Genomic DNA, 15,897 nt, shown 5'->3' on the forward strand with positions numbered 1-15,897 from the left:
TGAAACTAACCCATACCTGTGGGAGGCTGAACTTTAAGCGGTTTAGAAATGCATATTTTTATTTTTATTACTCTAAAGAATTTGGTTAATTTTTATAGAGGTATCAAAAAATAGTAAGGTCTCTGAATATGGAGTTATCATATGACCCAGTAATCCTACTTGTAAGCTATACACCCAAGAAAATTAAAACAGATATCCAAACAAAAACTGGTACATGAATGTTCATAGCAGCATTATTCATTATATATGGCAAAAAGCGGAAAGCAAAACAAATGTTCATCAACTCATGAATAGATTATTAGCAAATGTGTATCATGTAATGGAATATTATTCAGCAATAAAAAGGAATGAAATAGTGACACATGCTACAACGTGGATGAACCTTGAAAACATTATGCAAAGTGAAAAAAAGCCAGTCAAAGGATCACATATTATGTTTCCACTTATATGAAATGCCTATAATAGACAAATCCATAGTAACAAAAAGTAGAGTTTGCTTGAGCTCCTGGGGATGGGTAAGCAGAGGTGACTGCTAATGCGGATGTTGTTTCCTGTTGGGGCAATCAAAATGTCCTAAAGTTGATGGTGTTGATAGTTGTAAAACTGTGTGACTATTCTAAAAAACCATTGCATTGTATACTTTAAATGGGTTATTTGTATGGTATGTGAGTTTTATCTTAATAAACTTTTACCAAAAAAGTAAGGAAACGTGTATCAGCTGCTTCTCTCTCGTGTGGATTTTTTATACATCTCCTTAGAGTCATGAGTACTGTGTTTTATAGCTACCATAAAAATGTTATCTAACTTTTTTCTCTGTAATCATACAGAATCACCAAAGGCATTTTATAGTATATTGACTTTTTAACATCACCACTGGCCCTCTTGTTTCCTATATAGGGCCAGACAGCATTTGATGTAGCAGATGAAGACATTTTAGGATATTTAGAAGAGTTGCAAAAGAAACAAAATCTGGTATGCTTGATGACTATCTAAAAATTGTCAACATTAGTGAATTATCTTAATAGCTTGAATATCAGACAAGTTAAAAAGAGTATTTTTGTGATGTTTTGTACTTTCTGGCCATCAAACTATAATGACAGTGAGAGAGAATGGAGAACGAGTGGTGGGTTTTGCCTGTGTGTTGCTTATCCCCATTTTTCTCACTTGCCCTTCACAAAATTAATGTTTCTATAATGTATATTTCCTGAAGTTTAACATGTTCTTCTAATTTCATAAGAAAGTTTACTTAGAACGTGGAGGCTGTAAAATCTCAGATTTGTCAAATAGCAGGCCCTTGATAAACAAGGAGTAATTAATTAGGGAACAGATTTTTTTATTTTGTATTTTTCTGAAGTTGGAAACAGGGAAGCAGTCAGACAGACTCCCGCATGTGCCCGACCGGGATCCACCCGGCACGCACACCAGGGGGCGATGCCCCGCCCATCTGGGCCATTGCTCTGTTGCAACCAGAGCCATTCTAGCGCCTGAGGCAGAGGCCACAGAGCCATCCTCAGCGCCCGGGCCAACTTTGCTCCAATGGAGCCTCGGCTGCGGGAGGGGAAGAGAGAAACAGAGAGGAAAGAGAGGGGGAGGGGTGGAGAAGCAGATGGGAGCTTCTCCTGTGTGCCTTGGCTGGGAATCGAACCCGGGACTCCTGCATGCCAGGCCGACGCTCTACCACTGAGCCAACCGGCCAGGGCCGGGAACAGATTTTTAAGTAAAATATCATCAGACATCCTGATGATTGGATGCTGACTTTTTAGTGAACTAAAGTTGACAGGGATCTAAAAGAATCTAACTTTGTCCTTCATGGAGTTTTTTAACTGTACAATTTTTTTTATTTATCCAAACCCCCACCCCCTTTTTTCTTATGTTAAAACGTAAATATTTTCTTTGTTTTATTGTGTTTTTGTTTAATGTTTGGAAAACCACTTTGTTATTATTTAAAATTTTGTATTTTACTAATTAATATTATTTAAATAGTATTCTTATTTTCTTTTGCTTTAACTTTTATGAAGCTCCATAGTGAAAAACGGGAGAAGAAATCTCCATTAATTGAATCAACAGCCAATATGGACAATAATCAGTCACAGAAGACCTTTAAGAAGTGAGTAAAATAATAAAGTAGGTTTTCTTATTTTAATGAATGAGTTGGCATGATGGCCACAGGCATGATTGTTAGATTTTAAAAGTATTTTTCTTTCACAGCAAAGAGACATTGATTATTGAGCCAGAGAAAAATGCATCCCGTATTGAATCTCTGGAACAAGAAAAGGTTGATGATGAAGAAGAAGGAAAGAAAGATGAATCTAGCTGCTCTAGTGAAGAAGATGAAGAAGATGATTCCGAATCAGAAGCTGAAACAGGTAAAATTTAAAGGAATAAAAGATATTCAGTGATTTTTGATTCAGTGTACAGTAAGATGAGATCAGGCTTTAGTTTTGAAACTTTCAGACTGATTTGCTACTTGTTTGGATACGTACCAAGCCAGTAAATTACCTTTTAGGGACTCTAGTTGTGATTTTATTTTTCTCTAATTACCTGGAGGCTTTAGTTCAGAACTCTTTTTTCTGACCATTTTAGGATTGAAGGCTAAGAGACTTCTAAGTCTCCCTCAGAAAGGTATAGATAGGGTGTAAATGAATTTGTAGCAATTCAAGAATGTTTCTGCCATTTTCTCAGGCCCAACAGTTTAGAAGCATGTCCTAGCAGCATCCCAAATATACCTAAGAAATAGTAAAATTTTAGAAAGTTGGGGATCAGTAAAGATACTTTCCTGTGGGGGTGTAGGGAAATGTACTTTGAGAAATTTTAAAGACACAGAAAAGTACAATATAATGAACATTCATATTCTAATTACCAAACTTAATAGCTATATTTGCTTTAAATTTTTCTTTTAATAGAATTAAAACATTACAGTTGTCTTCTATTTGTACCCTAGTCTACTTACTTTTTCCTTTTCCCAAGGCAATCACTCTCATGAGTTTTTTCCTGCAGTCTTCCAGTCCATTTTTATACTCTTGTCTTACATGTACATTCAGAAATAAATGCAAAGTAATTATAAGGTTTTGTGTTTTTATTTTTTCAACCTAGGAGTTGTTGTGCAACTTGCTTTTTTTCACTCAAAAGTTGTATTTTTTAGATTTGTTCATATCTATAGCTTTATCTACGTAACATCCCTTTAATTTCTTATAATGTTCATTAAATATATCTGTTTTCTTCTGATATATACCTTATTCCAAGTATTTTGTTGTTGCAAATAATACTGCATTGATTATTTATGTAATTGCTTCCTTGTGTGCAGGAGATTCTCTATTAGTTGTACCTTAAAATTGAATTATCAGTCAGATTTTCAGTTTTCGTCGATGCTACCAAATTGCTTTACAAAGCTACTATAACAATTTACATTCTTTTCCTTTTTATTATCAAGGATATTGTTTCTGCATTTCTTCCTCTCCATATTTTCATAGATTTTTACCAAGTTTCTTTTATTAATTAATATTTATTTTCTTATTTTGTATCAGTCACTCTATCTAATTTTGCCATCTTTGAGTTGCATAACCTGATGTTTTAACATAACTATCAGAAAAAATATATACCATTTCCATTAAGATTTTTGTTTAATGAAAAACATGTCATCATTATCAAAACCAGTTTGGTGGTCATGGGAACACAAATGGAGCCTTATAATTTTTTGGACTACCTATATGTCTTCTAAAAACAGCAGTAACAATTTCGAGTCATTTTATTTTTACTCAACAATATATTTCATTTAAGAAAAGGTGAGAATGTAAAGTTTACCAAATAAACCTATGTCAGGGGACATACTATTGATAACTCTGGTTCCATTAAAAACAAGATGTTGCTAAACAGAATCAGGCTAACTTTGTTGCCAGGTAAAATGTTTGAATTCCTTTATTTTTTTTTTAAGTTGGCTAATCGTACAAGTAAATTATTTTTTGGTAATACGTACACAGTTTTTAATATATACAAATAACTAGTTTCTATTTAGGGCTTTAATTTATTTATTTATTGCTGTCACATTGCTGGTCAGATGAGGTAATATACCTTTTGCCTTGGCAAGACAGTAATATGGGTAAAATGAAGCTAAAGCAACAGGTAGGCATTGAATATTATAATTTATTTCTATAATGTGCTAATTCAAGTATTTCTAATTATAAAAGCAAGATATATGAAAATCAGTATGCACAGTTTTTAAGAACACAGACTTCATGCATGTAATTGTAGACTGGGTAATTTATTTAATCTCAGATTTCTCTTTAAAATCACAGTAATAATACCTGCATTGTATGGGTACTACATAACAATCAGTTGCTGTATGTGTTGGCTTTTTTATAGTAATTGTATAAAATTCTACACTGCTGATTTAAGTATTACCAATATACATGCTTAACCTAGTATCACTTTAATTAAATTTATGCTATTTCCCATGTTTGATATGAAATGATAGCATTGAAATTTAAATAACCTCAGATACTTTTGCTAGTATTTAGTTATTTTTTATGTAGTTAATCTCCTCCTTGTATGACATGCTTGGCCCCTAATCTACAGTAAAATACATAATTATGAATTGAACTATATGGACATGTCCACAAGAAAGCCAAGACTAGCACCCAGATCTCCTAACTCATGTGTCACATCTTTTTTTTTATTGATTTTAATTTATTGTGTTTACATAGATTCGTGTTCCACCGAATATATCTCCCCTCCACCCCGTGTTCCCCTCAACACTCCCTTGCCACCTCCTCCCAATGTCTTCCCCCCTTCACTCCAGGATTTGCTTTTCTGCTCTCTATAACACTGTGTTATGTATATATAATTTCACTAATCTCTTTCCCTTCTCTGGTCTTATCCTCTCATCCCCTTTCCCTCTGTCCGTTTTTCCTCTGGTCCCTTTGATCCCACCTCTGCCTCTATTCTGTTCCTCAGTTCACATTGTTCATTAGATTCCTCAAATAAGTGAGGTCATGTGATGTTTTTCTTTCTCTGCCTGGCTTATTTCACTTAGCATAATAGTTTCCAGGTCCATCCATATTGTCTCAAAAAGTAAGATTTCCTTCTCTTTCATGACCGTGTAGTACTCCATTTATATGTACCACAGCTTTTTAATCCATTCATCCACTGATGGACATTTGGGTTGTTTACAGATCTTGCCTATAGTAAACAATGCTGCAATAAACATGGCGGTGCATTTCTTCTTTTGAATGAGTGATTTGGTACTTTTAGGATATATTCCTAAAAGTGGGATGGCTGGGTCAAAAGGCAGTTCCATTTTTAATTTTTTGAGGAATCTCCATACTGTTTTCCACAGTGGCTGCACCAGTCTGCATTCCCACCAACAGTGCAGAAGGGTTCCCTTTTCTCCACATCCTCGCCAGTACTTATTCTGTGTTGTTTTGTTAATGAGCGCCATTCTGACAGGTGTGAGATGGTATCTCATTGTAGTTTTAATTTGCATTTCTCTAATGATTAGTGATGTTGAACATTTTTTCATATGCCTGTTGGCCATCTGTATGTCCACTTTGGAGAAGTGTCTATTCATTTCTTTTGCCCATTTTTTGATTGGATTGTTTACTTTCCTTGTGTTGAGTTTTACAAGTTCTTTATAAATTTTGGTTATTAACCCCTTATCAGACGTATTGGCAAATATATTCTCCCATTGTGTGGTTTGTCTTTTTATTTTGTTAGTGATGTCTTTTGCTGTGCAAAAGCTTTTTAGTTTGATATAGTCCCATTTGTTCATCCTGTCCTTTATTTCACTTGCCCATGGAGATAAATCAGCAAATATATTGCTGCAAGAGATGTCAGAGAGCTTACTGCCTATGTTTTCTTCCAACATGATTATGGTTTCACTACTTACATTTAAAGCTTTTATCCACTTTGAGTTTATTTTTGTGAATGGTGTAAGTTGGTGGTCTAGTTTCATTTTTTTGCAGGTACCTGTCCAATTTTCCCAACACCATTTTTTAAAGACTGTCTTTACTCCATTGTATGCTTTTACCTCCTTTGTCAAATATTGATTGTCTGTATACATGTGGGTTTATTTCTGGGTTCCCTGTTCTGTTCCATTGATCTGTATGCCTGTTCTTATGCCAGTACCAAGCTCTTTTGAGTACAATGGCCTTGTAGTATAACTTGATATCAGAAAGTGTAATACCACCCACTTTAGTCTTCATTTTCAAGATTGCTGAGGCTATTCATGTTGTTTTTTGGTTCCATATGAATTTTTGGAATATTTATTCTATATCTTTGAAGTATGCCATTGGTATTTTAATAGGAATTGCATTGAATTTATAAATTGCTTTGGGTAATATAGGCATTTTAATGATGTTTATTCTTCCTATCCATGAAAATGGTATATGCTTCCACTTATTTGTATCTTCCTTAATTTCTTTTATCAATGTTTTATAATTTTCCAAGTATAAGTCTTTAACCTCCTTCGTTAAATTTACTCCTAGGTACTTTATTTTTTTTTGTTGCAATAGTGAAGGGGATTGTTTTCTAATTTCTCTTTCAGACAGTTTATTGTTGCTGTATAAAAATGCCTTTGATTTCTTTTTTTTTTTTTTTTGTATTTTTCCGAAGCTGGAAACGGGGAGAGACAGTCAGACAGACTCCCGCATGCGCCCAACCGGGATCCACCCGGCACACCAACCAGGGGGCGACGCTTTGCCCACCAGGGGGCGATATTCTGCCCCTCCAGTGCGTCACTCTGTTGCGACCAGAGCCACTCTAGCGCCTGGGGCAGAGGCCAAGGAGCCATCCCCAGCGCCCGGGCCATCTTTGCTCCAATGGAGCCTCGCTGTGGGAGGGGAAGAGAGAGACAGAGAGGAAGGAGAGGAGGAGGGGTGGAGAAGCAGATGGGCGCTTCTCCTGTGTGCCCTGGCCGGGAATCGAACCCAGGACCCCTCGCACGCCAGGCCGACACTCTACCACTGAGCCAACCGAAAATGCCTTTGATTTCTGAATATTAATTTCATATCCTGCCACCTTGCTGAATTCATTTAACAGGTCCAGTAACTTTTTGATTGAGACTTTAGGGTTTTCTATGTATAGTATCCTATCATTAGCAAATAATGATAGTTTTACTTCTTCTTTTCCAATTTGGATGCCTTTTATTTCTTTTCTTATTGCTGTGTCTAGGACTTCCAAAACTATGTTGAATAAGAGTGGTAAAAGGGGGCACCCCTGCCTTGTTCCTGATCTTAAGGGGATTGCTTTTAATTTTTGCCCACTGAGTATGATGTTCACTGTAGGTTTGTCATAGATGACCTTTATCATGTTGAGGTGTTTCCTGTATTCCACTTTGCTAAAGAATTGTGATCATAAATGGGTGCTGGATTTTGTCAAATGTTTTTTCTGCATCTGTTGATGTTATCATGTGATTTTTCTCCTTCCTTTTGTTTATGTGATGAATCACATAGATTAATTTGCAAATATTGTATCAGGCTTGCCTCCCCAGAATAAATCCCACTTGATCATGATGTATAATTTTTTTCATGTATTACTGGACCAGATTACTAATATTTTGTTGAGAATTTTAGCATCTAAGTTAATCAGGGATATTAGCCTATAGTTTTCTTTCTTTGTAGTTGTCTTTGACTGGTTTTGGAATGAGAATAATGCTCGCCTCATAAAAAGAGTTTGAAAGTATTCCCTCCTTGATTTTTTTGAAATAGCTTGAGAAGGATAGGTGTTAGTTCTTCTTTGAATATTTAGTAGAATTCGCCTGCAAAGCCATCTGGCCCAGGGCTTTTGTTTGTTGGGAGTTCTTTGATAACTGTTTCGATCTCATTTGTTGTCATCGGTCTGTTTAGGTTTTCTGATTCTTCCAGATTGATTTTTGAAAGATTATATGTTTGAAGGAATTTGTCCATTTCATCTAGGTTGTCTAATTTTTTGGCATAGTTCTTCATAGTATTTTCTTACAATCCCCTTTGTATTTCCACTGTTAGTTGTTACTTCTGCACTCTCATTTCTAATTTTATTTGAGTCCTCTCTCTGTTTTTCTTGGTGAGTCAGGTTGAAGGTTCATCAATCTTGTTTACCTTTTCAAAGAACCTGCTCTTGGTTTCATTGATCTTCTGTATTTATTTTTAGCCTCTATGTCATTTATTTTTGCTCTGATCTTTTTTATTTCCTTCCTTCTACTTCCTCTGGACTTTACTTGCTGTTCTTTCCCTAGTTTTTTTAGATACAGGGTTAAAGTTGTTTATTTGAGCTTTCTCTTGCTTGTTAAGATATGCCAGTAATGTTACAAACTTTCCTCTCAGGACTGTGTCCCATAAACTTTGAGTTGTTGTATATTCATTTTCATTTTTTTCAAGGAAATTTTTTACTTCTTCTTTGATCTCATTGTTAACCCATTTGTTATTTAATAACATGCTGTTTAGTCTCCAAGTGTTTAAATACTTTTCAGTTTTTCTATTGTAGTTGATTTCTAGTTTCATGCCATTGTGATCAGAGAAGATGCTTGATATGATTTCAGTCTTCTTAAATTTATTGAAACTGGTTTTGTGTCCTATTGTGGTCTGTCCTAGAGAATATACCATGAGCACTTGAAAAGAATGTGTATTCTGCTGCTTTAGGGTGAAATGTTCTGAAGATATCTATTAAATCCAGTAGATCTAGTGTGTCCTTTAAGGCGGCTGTTTCTTTGTTAATTTTCTTTCTTGAAGATCTATCTATTGATTTTAGTGGGGTGTTGCAATCCCCTAGTATTATAGTATTGCTGTTGATCTTGCCCTTTATGTCCATCAAAATCTGCTTTATATATTTAGGTGCTTCTGTAGTAGGCGCATAGATATTTACAATGGTTATATCTTCCTGTTGGATTGCTCCCTTTATCATTATGTAGTGACCTTCTTTATTTCTTACTATAGCCTTTGTTTTAAAGTCTATTTTGTCAGATATAAGTATTGCTACCCCAGCTTTTTTTCATTTACATTTGCATGAAATATTTTTTTCCACCCCTTCACTTTCAGTCTGTGTGTATATTTTATTTTGAGGTGGGTCTCTTGTAGACAGCATATGTATGAGTCCTCTTTTTTTTCTTTTTTTTTTCTTCTTTTTCCAAAGCTAGAAGGGGAGGCAGTCAAACAGACTCCTGCATGTGCCCAATTTGAGACCCACCCAGCATGCTCACCAGAGGGCAATGCTCTGCCCATGTGAGACATTGCTCCGTTTCAGCCGGAGTCATTCTAGCACCTGAGATGGAGGCCTTGGAGCCATCCTCAGTGCCTGGGCCAACTTTACTTCAATGGAGCCATGGCTGTGGGAGGGGAAGAGAGAGACAGAGTTGAAGGAGGGAGCGAAGGGTGGAGAAGCAGATGGGCACTTCTCCCGTGTACCCTGACAGGGAATCGACCCCTGGACTTCCACAAACTGGGCCAATGCTCTACCACTGAGGCAACCAGCCAGGGCCAAGTCCTCTTTTCTTCAAATTCTTTTTTATTTTATTTTTTTTACGGAGATAGAGAGAGAGTCAGATAGAGGGATAGACAGGGACAGACAGGAACAGAGAGAGATGAGAAGCACCAATCATCAGTTTTTCGTTGTGGCACTTTAGTTGTTCATTGATTGCTTTCTCATATGTGCCTTGACCAGGGGCTGCAGCAGACTGAGTAACCCCTTGCTCAAGCCAGCAACCTTGGGTCCAAGCTGGTGAGCTTTGCTCAAACCAGATGAGCCCGCACTCAAGCTGGCGACCTCAGGGTCTCGAACCTGGGTCCTCTGCATCCTAGTCCGATGCTCTATCTACTGCGCCACCGCCTGATGAGGCGGGTCCTCCTTTCTTATCCATGCAACTACCCTATGTCTTTTGATTGGGGCATTTAATTCATTTACATTTAAGGTTATTATTGATATGTAGTTGTTTATTGCCATTTTATTCTTTAAATCTACATTCCTCTTTTTCTAGATTTTCCCCCCCATTTTTCTGTTTACAACAGTCCCCTTAACATTTCTTACAGCATTTGTTTGGTTGTAATGAATTCCTTGAGTTTTGTTTGTTTTTTTGTCTGGGAAGCTTTCTATTTCTCCTTCAATTTTAAATGATAGCCTTGCTGGATAAAGAAATCTTGGTTGTAGGTTCTTGCTTTGAACACTTTGAATACTTCGTGCCAATCCTTTTTGGCCTCAAGTGTTTCTGTTGAGAAGTCAGATTTCATCCTTATGGGGGCTCCTCTGTTGGTAATTAACTGCTTTTTTCTTGCTGCTTTTAGTATTCTTTCTTTGTCTCTTAACCTTGACACTTTAGTTATGATGTGTCTTGCTGCAAGTCTCCTTGGGTTCCTTTTTTTTTTTTTTTGTATTTTTCTGAAGCTGGAAACGGGGAGAGACAGTCAGACAGACTCCCGCATGTGCCCAACCGGAATCCACCCAGCACGCCCACCAGGGGGCGATGCTCTGCCCCTCCGGGGCGTCACTCTGTCACGACCAGAGCCACTCTAGCGCCTGGGGCAGAGGCCAAGGAGCCATCCCCAGCGCATGGGCCATCTCTGCTCCTATGGAGCCTCGCTGCGGGAGGGGAAGAGAGAGACAGAGAGGAAGGAGAGGGGGAGGGGTGGAGAAGCAGATGGGCGCTTCTCCTGTGTACCCTGGCCAGGAATCAAACCTGGGACTTCTGCACGCCAGGCCAACGCTCTACCACTGAGCCAACTGGCCAGGGCCTCCTTTTTAATGGAACTCTGTACGTCTTGAACTTGTGTGACTTTTTTCTTCATTAATTTAGGGAAGTTTTCAGCTATGATTTCTTCAATCAGGTTCTCTATTCCTTGTTCTTTCTCTTCTCCTTCAGGAACCCCTATGATGTGGATATTGTTTCTCTTCATGTTGTCACAGCTGTCTTAGGGTTTCCTCAGACTTTTTGATCCTCTTTTCTTTTTGCTGTTCTGCTTCCATGCTTTCATTTATCTCAGGGGTCTCAAACTCGTGGCCCACGGGCCGCATGCGGCCCGCCGAACAATTTTGTGCGGCCCGCAGACTAATCCACATAGTCTGCGGGCCGCAAATTTGAGACCCCTGCATTGTCCTCTAAATTGCTGATTCAATCCTCTGCTTCATCCAGCCTGCCTTTAATTCCTTCTAGCATATTCATTTCTGATATTGTATTTGTCATTTCTGTCTGATTCTTTTTTTTTTCACATTTCTTTTTTTTTTTTTTTTTTTTTTTTTTTTTTTCATTTTTCTGAAGCTGGAAACAGGGAGAGACAGTCAGACAGACTCCCGCATGCGCCCGACCGGGATCCACCCGGCACGCCCACCAGGGGGCGACGCTCTGCCCACCAGGGGGCGATGCTATGCCCATCCTGGGCGTCGCCATATTGCGACCAGAGCCACTCTAGCGCCTGGGGCAGAGGCCACAGAGCCATCCCCAGCGCCCGGGCCATCTTTTGCTCCAATGGAGCCTTGGCTGCGGGAGGGGAAGAGAGAGACAGAGAGGAAAGCGCGGCGGAGGGGTGGAGAAGCAAATGGGCGCTTCTCCTGTGTGCCCTGGCCGGGAATCGAACCCGGGTCCTCCGCACGCTAGGCCGACGCTCTACCGCTGAGCCAACTGGCCAGGGCCTCTGTCTGATTCTTTTTTATGATTTCAGCGTCCTTTTTTATGTGTGCTGTCTATTTAGGTGCTTATTATGTCAGTCCATTGTTGTTCTGAGATCCTTGAGCATCCTAGCAAACATTATTTTAAACTCTGCTTCAGGTATCTTGGTTATTTCCATCTCATTCAGTTCTTTTTCTGGGGATTTCTCTTGTTGATTCATTTGGACTGCATTTCTCTGTCTTCCCATTTTGTCTGTCTATAGACTCCTCCTTTGGATGTGCTGTTTGTATAGCTAGCTGAGTCTAGGGTTGGTGTTGTCTGCCTCAAGCTTTCAGTTGTGTTGTTTCTAGATCTTTTTGGGTTGGCCTCAGCTGTTGTTTATAATCCACTGTGGTCTACCTGTCTGTTGCTACTACTCTTTTTGCTATGTGTTGGCGTTTTCTATGCCTTAGTTGGGTCAGGTCTGAGCAGCCCTTCCTTAAGATACCACTCTAACTAGGGTTGTTAGGTCCTGAGCTGATGCTCTTCATATCTGGCCGCTAAATGTGCCAGCCCTGGACCTCCCTGGCCGGAACTTGATGCTGACTAGTAGGGGGTCACTGCTTATGACTGGCCCTTAGCAACCTTCTTAGAGCTACAAGCAATCCACAATTTGTGGCTGCTTCTGTTGGGTCAAGATGCCGTTGTAAATATCAGCTGCACTCCTAGGCTGGCTTTTATCTACTCTTGGCCAGTGGGTATGGCCTCTCTACTCCTGAGGTGTGGTCTGTCACCCGACCCACCTCCGCTGCCGCCTCCTTGGGTGCTCCAGCACCGCTGGGCACAGCCCAGGCCTTCACATGGACCACCTTGCCAGGCACCATGCTCCGCCACCACAAGCAGCCGGCCCACCCACTGTTTATAGTGTACTCAGCAGCATGTAGGGGTGTTGTAGCGCAGACCTCAGTACTCAAAACCTATGTCCCTGATGCACCCCCTGCTTCTAAGTGACTCTTTGCTCTGACTGGAGTAGGAGAGCCTCTGGTAGGTGGGGTAATTGCTTCCCTTTGCTGGTGTTGCTTTTCAAATGGCCACTTTATGTTTGGGGAGTGACCCAGTATAGGGTTTAGGGTGTCTGTCACCCACAGTCTTTCCCTGTGCCTCTGAGACTACACTCTTCTCTCAAATCTTCAGTCCTCTTGGTGTTCCCCACTCCCGGAGCCCCAGATAAGTGGCTGTGAACGGGTTTTTTGCACAGTCCCTTTAAGATGGAGCCTGGGACTCAGAGTTCTGTCTCCCTCTCGCAAACAGTAACCCGGCTCTTCTTTCAGCTAAATACTGTCCATATGCCTCTTCTAGTTTCTGGGGCTCCAGTCCTGGAGCTGAGGACCCACAACTTTCTGAGCTACCCACCCCACCATGACAGACCCTCTGGGCTGCCCCTCGCTCTTTGGAGTGGGGCAGCCCTTTCCACATCTCCGCCCTTCCTACCAATCTCAGTGTGATTTCTTCGGTGATGTTGGGTTATAGATTCCTCTTAGTTTAGTCCAAAGTTGGTTTTTCAAGATGATTGTTCCCAAGTTAAGTTGTAATCCACTTTGGTTCTGGGAGGTGGGAGTTGTAACATCCACCTACTCTGTTGCAGGCTTCTGGATCCCATGTGTGACATCTTTTACTACTATGTAGTAAAAATTCAAGAACTGGAAGTCCAAGTATCTCACAGAGTTTTCTGAGATTTTGTTTTCTAATTTTTTTTTTTTTTCCTCTTCTATGATATTCACTGTTTAGTGGTAGGCAGTGGGAACAATTTAAAACAAACAAAAGACCAGATTAGGCCCATTTTGCTACTGGCAATGTTTTGGTTGAAATTTCCTTGCTGGTAAAAAAGAAGCATTAGACTAGATAATCTGTATAGTTCTTTAAACTCTACTGTTGTATAAATATAAACAGAACTAATTACCATCAAATTGCATTGTATTAGTTCCCTGTCTAGGGCTTAGGCATACTACTCTCTGCTTGGTGTTTTTTGTTTTTGCTTTTGTTTTTTCTATTTTTTTAATCTTTTATTTTTATTGAATCCAGAGAGAGGAAGGGAGGGGGTTAGGAGGAGATAGAAGCATCAATCTGTGTCTGTATGTGCCCCAGCCAAGGACTGAACCAGCCACCTCTGCATTGCAGGACAATGCTCCAGCCAAGCGAGCCATCCAGCCAGGGCTCTGCTTGGTTTTTTACTGAGCTAACTTTAAATGTTCCTCTAAAGCATTGTAGTATGTTAATTTTGTTCTTCCTGTTGCTAACAGTGGACTGTGCCAGGAAAATTTGACTCTATCTCAAGAATTAATCCATGTAAATGCTGTGTGGTTCCTTCTCTCTCACTCTTAATATCAACAAGGCTTTATCATACTTTATTTGGCAAGGGTAAGAAAGCAACCATTTCCCTGTAGAGCTACAGCTTGATTTGACAATTTCTAAACTGTTTTCTTTTTCTAAGTTTTGTATGGTTATTTCCTTGGGAAACTCTTGGACATAGAATAACTAGTTTGCTGAATTATCTTTCATAAATTATTTATAAAACCAGTTTTTAATGAGTGTTTTTTAATAAATCAGATGAAAATAGGAATTTAAAGAAAAGTTTAATATCCTTTTAAATGATTTATGAATTTGAGTGAAAGTTGAGGAAATAAGAAAATGGAAGCATATTTTTGCTTTTACGTTTTTTTTCCCTCCAGACTGGGAAAATTTTCATTCTTTATTGAAATCAAATGAATAAAAAGACTTCAGCAGTATTAATAATGTTTATTTGTTTGATAGTGGACACCTGCGTTATTTTTTTTTTCATTATTATTTTTAAACCAAATATAAATGTTTACCTACATTCATATACATTCTTTGGTGTAGATTCACTGATATGAAAACAAATTCTTAAACCAAAAGGAGAAAAGGAAAAAAATAAGCTGGAAGAAAATTATTGAATTTTATCTTTATTATTTATTTCTTCTAATAGAGTATAAGCTCTCTGCAGTTAAGATAGTTTGTCTTTTCAGTGATTGATACATTCCTTGTACCTAGGACAGTGCTTGAAGTATGGAGACAGTAAGTGTTTGTTGAATTACTTTCTCCATTAAGTGGAATATTTTCAGGAATATGATCTTATTAATTAGGTTATACATGATGTGCATTTAACTATGCTAATAGGCTTAGCTTCTGTTGAAGGAATAAAGGTATTATTTAACAGTGACAATAAAGTTTATTAGACTGAGTCTAGCTAATTCCGTTTATTTGGAAACCTGAGGTTTTAAATGTGATAGTTTGGCCTTGTCCCTTGGTCTATTTTGAGATACATTTTTCACCTTATTAACAACTTATGGAAGTTTTTTGTAGTCACGAATAGAACTAAATTAATCATTGTAAATTCAGAGTATTGTGGTATGTTTATTCTTGCCCTAAAGATAAGGCTTTTTAAATATTGTCTACTTATAAAGTATAGTAGCATATAATAATGATATCTTAAAATGAAAGATTTCTTTGGAAAACTGATGATCTAAAGGAAGGAGGAAGGTAGTATAATGAAAATGAGTATCTCATAGGGCTTTAAAGCACTAACTATACTTCTTCCATACAAAATATAAAAAGATAGCTGTCCTACCCCATTTTGAAACTAAAGGAATACCTTAAAACTAGATAAAATGACATTTGACTATTTATAAAGTAAGATTTTCTAGTTCACTTATAAATTATAGTTAAAGACTTCAATTATATGGCAACACTTTGGTAAAAGTCTGATTTGTATGTTCAAAAATAGCCTTTGAATTTTTTTCTAGCGTTAAATTGATTTTTCTAATGTTTACAAAAAATTTTTTTCTAACTCATTACCATTTGAAATTGTCTCAATCAATTGTGAAAAGAGATTTAACCTGATATTGTGCTCATTTAACTCTTAGAGGTGAAAACATGCTCTTTGTGACATTGAAGCATACTTTTTGTCAGGAATCGAAGCTGTCTGTTGACCAAAAGCACTTTTAGATTTCCTGGAATAAAGAGAAGTCGTCAGTTTTAGATATATAAGTTGTTTATCCATTAGAGAATTGTACAACTCTTGTAATTTTTTGAAGTTAATATAGTGTATTTATGCATTCAAATTTTAAATATTAATTTGATGGGGTTTTTTAATTTCCACTGTATTAGAAATACAAAAGTCAAATTCTAGTTATTCTTTTAATTCTTTGAAGCTTTGTTGTATTTCTTTATATTATCTTGTTTATATTAGCATACAGACAGACATTTCTAGAAACTCCTTAAAAATTCACCTGTTAAAAGGAATAATAATAGTGGGAGAAGACTTTGGACTAACAAAA

General features: G+C 38.0%; 1 protein-coding gene across 10 annotated transcripts in view; it reads left to right on the forward strand.

Annotated features, from left to right (window-relative positions):
- The window catches only part of PPP1R12A (protein phosphatase 1 regulatory subunit 12A), a 157,808-nt gene that overhangs the window by 96,752 nt on the left and 45,159 nt on the right, over positions 1–15,897 (forward strand). For all 10 annotated transcript variants that reach the window (XM_066368491.1, XM_066368489.1, XM_066368495.1 and 7 more), the window contains exons 6-8: positions 898–972; positions 2,019–2,107; positions 2,209–2,366. In XM_066368491.1, the coding sequence (XP_066224588.1) occupies positions 898–972; positions 2,019–2,107; positions 2,209–2,366 (322 nt within the window). The remainder of the gene's footprint in view (positions 1–897; positions 973–2,018; positions 2,108–2,208; positions 2,367–15,897) is intronic.

This window comes from Saccopteryx leptura, chromosome 2 (genome assembly GCF_036850995.1).
Source record: "Saccopteryx leptura isolate mSacLep1 chromosome 2, mSacLep1_pri_phased_curated, whole genome shotgun sequence".
In the NCBI taxonomy this organism is placed as follows: Eukaryota; Metazoa; Chordata; class Mammalia; order Chiroptera; family Emballonuridae; genus Saccopteryx; species Saccopteryx leptura.